Source organism: Artemia franciscana, chromosome 9 (assembly GCF_032884065.1).
Source record: "Artemia franciscana chromosome 9, ASM3288406v1, whole genome shotgun sequence".
Classification (NCBI taxonomy): domain Eukaryota; kingdom Metazoa; phylum Arthropoda; class Branchiopoda; order Anostraca; family Artemiidae; genus Artemia; species Artemia franciscana.
This window is the reverse complement of record NC_088871.1, coordinates 31,147,922-31,151,595: the sequence shown is the minus strand read 5'-3', so window position 1 is coordinate 31,151,595 and position 3,674 is coordinate 31,147,922. Positions and strand designations below refer to the sequence as shown.

The 3,674-nt window shown below is 32.4% G+C and overlaps 1 protein-coding gene across 1 annotated transcript in view; it reads right to left on the bottom strand.

Annotated features, from left to right (window-relative positions):
- Window positions 1-468: 468 nt before the first annotated feature.
- Window positions 469-3,674, bottom strand: part of LOC136031536 (multiple epidermal growth factor-like domains protein 11) — a 54,127-nt gene continuing 50,921 nt past the window's right edge. The window contains exon 6 of the mRNA XM_065711205.1: window positions 469-597. Coding sequence (XP_065567277.1) covers window positions 469-597 — 129 coding nt within the window. The remainder of the gene's footprint in view (window positions 598-3,674) is intronic.

The following is a 3,674-nucleotide window of genomic DNA, read 5'->3' as shown; positions in this document are numbered from 1 at the left end:
GAGAATTCCTATTTAAAAAGTATCTAGAGGGAACCAAGATTTGTACTCAACTAACAGAAATGCGACATAAGTCACCTAGCAATATGTATACAGATTTGTAGCCAATTCCACCGAATTGGCAGTGAAAATAATACTTTTGTTGATGAAAATTTCATAATATTATATATATATATATATATATATATATATATATATATATATATATATATATATATATTATACATATATATTATATTTTATATATACAAAAAAGCTGGTCCTGAATTTAACGCTTGGTAAGTCCGACGTCGTGCTTTTTAACTGGAAAGGTCCACTTCCTCATGAAATTGTACTTGCTAATTAAGAGATCCACCCGGTATGACCAAATCGTTTATCTTGGTATTCCCATTGGAAATACAATTTCTCATGTTCGTTATATCCTATCAGAAGTCATCAAACGCCGCATATCAGCTTAAGAATGCGACATGACTACTCACGAATGCGACGAACTGTGACTGCGACTACCTGCAATTGCGACCACTCACGACTGCTACTAGTACCACTACGACTGTGTCTGCTATTATTACTACTGCTACCGCTGTCAATCCTAATATTCAACTAAATTAAAAGAATTTAAGTGCATCCAGGTTGTCAAAAAATCTAATATCCCAGGAACGGAATAGGATATTAAGTCGAAACTTTCAGGGAAAGTTGTGGTGGGAGTGTGCAAAATTAAGTAAAAACGAATTATGTGCATCCAGATTTCCAAAAGGGCGTCTGTGCAATATCCCTGAAAAACTAAGGGTATTACATTGAAACTTTAGGGTAAGTTTTTAGGAATATTAAACTAAATCAAAACACTCCAGTCTTATACAAATGGAATATCTGAGAAGAACTCTCAGGGACGGCCAAGGGTATTCAGTAACTGTCAGTGCATGTTCAGAGAGAAGTTAAACTAAAAAAAAAGACACTATGTGCATCCAAGGTGTCAAAAGGGTGTATCTGCAATATTTCAAGGACGATTAAGGGAATCAAGTTGAAACTGTCAGTGCATGTTCAGTGAGAAGTTAAACTAAAAAAAACACACTATGTTTATCTAAGGTATCAAAGCACTGCAATATCTCAAGAACGATTAAGGGAATCAAGTTTAAGCTTTCGGGACATGTGAAGGAGGACGGTTGATTAATATTTGTCTATGCTCAGGAATCTAACATGTTGGAGGTTAGAAATCCGTCAAGCTTTTAGAACTCCAAAGATTACATAGACTTTCAACTCATTTGTCCCACATATGAATGGTCAGCCCAAATTTGTATTCTTACAGAGAAAACACGAAAATATGTAAAAAAAAATTCTGTTCCTAGCAAAAAAATATGACTATGTCAATTAAAAACGAACAGAAATCAATCTTAAAAAACTTTTTCCGTAGTAGAAGTTTTTCAAAGAAAAGTAAAGAGCTCAATTAAACCAAAGATGAAAAATAAAGTCAAATAAATTTTTAAGCGTAAAATGACTAAAAATCACTACCAATAAATAGATGAAACCCGAATCAAATTGAAATTACTGTATATTTCCAAGTCAAGCTTAAAAGGAGAAGAAACTAACATAAATAGGAATAAGGGGAACGCCTTCTGTGCCTTTTAGAGACCATATCGTAATGTGCAGTTCATTGAAATCAAAATATGTTTTAAACGTTTTCTTTTACCCCTTTAATAAATAAATCACTGAGACTTTCAGAAATGAATATTTGTATAAATTAAGTAGCCAAACCATATTTATTTGTTTTTCTAATAGACTTCGGTGGTATTTTTTAATGTTATGAGAAATAAAAGATATGGTTCGAAATAAAAGTTGTTTTATAGTAATAAAACGTAAGATATATAAATAAAGGTGCACTTTTTATTTCGATCCAACACCATTTTTAAGGGGGTTTCAGTTTCTTTTTCAGGGTTCCCATACATTTTTTTCGCAATAAACATTTACTATTAAGATAAATGGAAACGATAGTTACCATTCTTTAACCAACTCCTAATGGGAATTTTGATTCTCATGAGAAATATTTTCCCAAAACGCGTTGAATTTTCGGTTACTATGGACCTTGTCGCTCTTTACTAGGTTACAGCTCTCGCCAAAACTATAAAAACCAGTCATTTTCGTTTTCCAAAGCTAAAACTACAAGGAGAGAAAGTCTAGTTTATGATCTATACACCCTTCAATCCAGAGTTGTCTTGTTTTTAGAACAAGCGCAAACCATCAATTTGACGTACTTTCACAGCGCAGACTTGTCATTGTCGAATAAAAGACTGAGTCCCTGACCTCATTTGTATCAGATCATCAAAAATTTCAAGCAGTAGCTATCACTGCAATATACCTACTGGATTTCAAACTTCCACTTTTTCTCAACCATCAAGCAACAAAGAATTTGATTGGTGAAGCAGCTGCTAACTTTGTACATTAATCAATATTAAGTATGTTACTATATGCCCATAATGAAGTTTCCTGATAAAAAAAATTACTATGATGATATATCAATACCTGAAAAGTACAATTAAAAAGTTGAGCAAAAGAAATTTTTACCTGATGAAAATTGGTGCCCTTTTTTGAATCCCATGTGACTAACTTCACACTCAAATGTAGTTTAGTGAGAAATTTAATTTTGAGCGTTCTCCCAATTAAACAATCTGTACAATCCATACTATTTGGCACCTAAACGACTCATATAACTTTTCACGAAAATAATAGCTAAGTAAATTCCAAGAAATAGAATTTAAACAACCTCTAATTTCAAATACTCTGGATTCCCGCATAGCAGGAAAAGGCAAGAACTTCTTCTATTATCACAATTATTGGCATGGCTTTATCTCCCACTGAAATTTAGGGGTAAAATACAAACGTTTGAAAAGACGATCAATGTCTATTCCCTACAGAGGGAAATTAAACATATTCAATGATTTACGAATGGGAAATATTGGCTGCTCGGGCATTTCTAAAAGCTAGAATTTCATATCAAAAATGTTCATGTATTATGAAAATAGTTTGAGGAGGTCGAAACTTCGGTGCAGATTAATTTCCGCTATAGTAGGAAATGAGCCACTGCAAAAACGAAACATGGAAGTATGCTTGTGTTGGCGTGAAAAAGCTAAAGTTTAAAAGATAAAGATAAAGAAAAAATAAAAAGATAAAGAAAAAGTTCCTATTTCAGTCCTTTCACATCTTGCCATAGAACCGTGAAACAGGAGGGTCTAATTAAAAAAAAAATATCCCTTACAAATTAGCAGTCAATTAATATCGATATGGGATATTTTTATTATATTTATTATTTGAAGTTGCGCCATATTTCTGATCTTTTTTGTTCTGTTTTCATTTTTCTCTTTTTTGTGTTACTATGACCCATGAGATTCTGCAACACAATCATTAGACTTCTTGCGGCCATAGATTACTTTATTGCAATATAACCTATCCCTCCAATTTTAACAAGGAATCTTTGCAACTCTAGTTATCTTGGAGATTTATATTTAGTTGTATTGACACTTTGACTTAAAACATAAACAAACAATTTGCTTTCAATTGGCTTGTAAGCTTTGGCAAGGAAGCTACCAAAAGTCAAGTCTTTTTTTAAAGTTAGAGTAAATATACATCTATCAAGGTTTATAGACGTGAAAAAATTGACGGTTAAAGATTAAAAACTAATTCTCGAA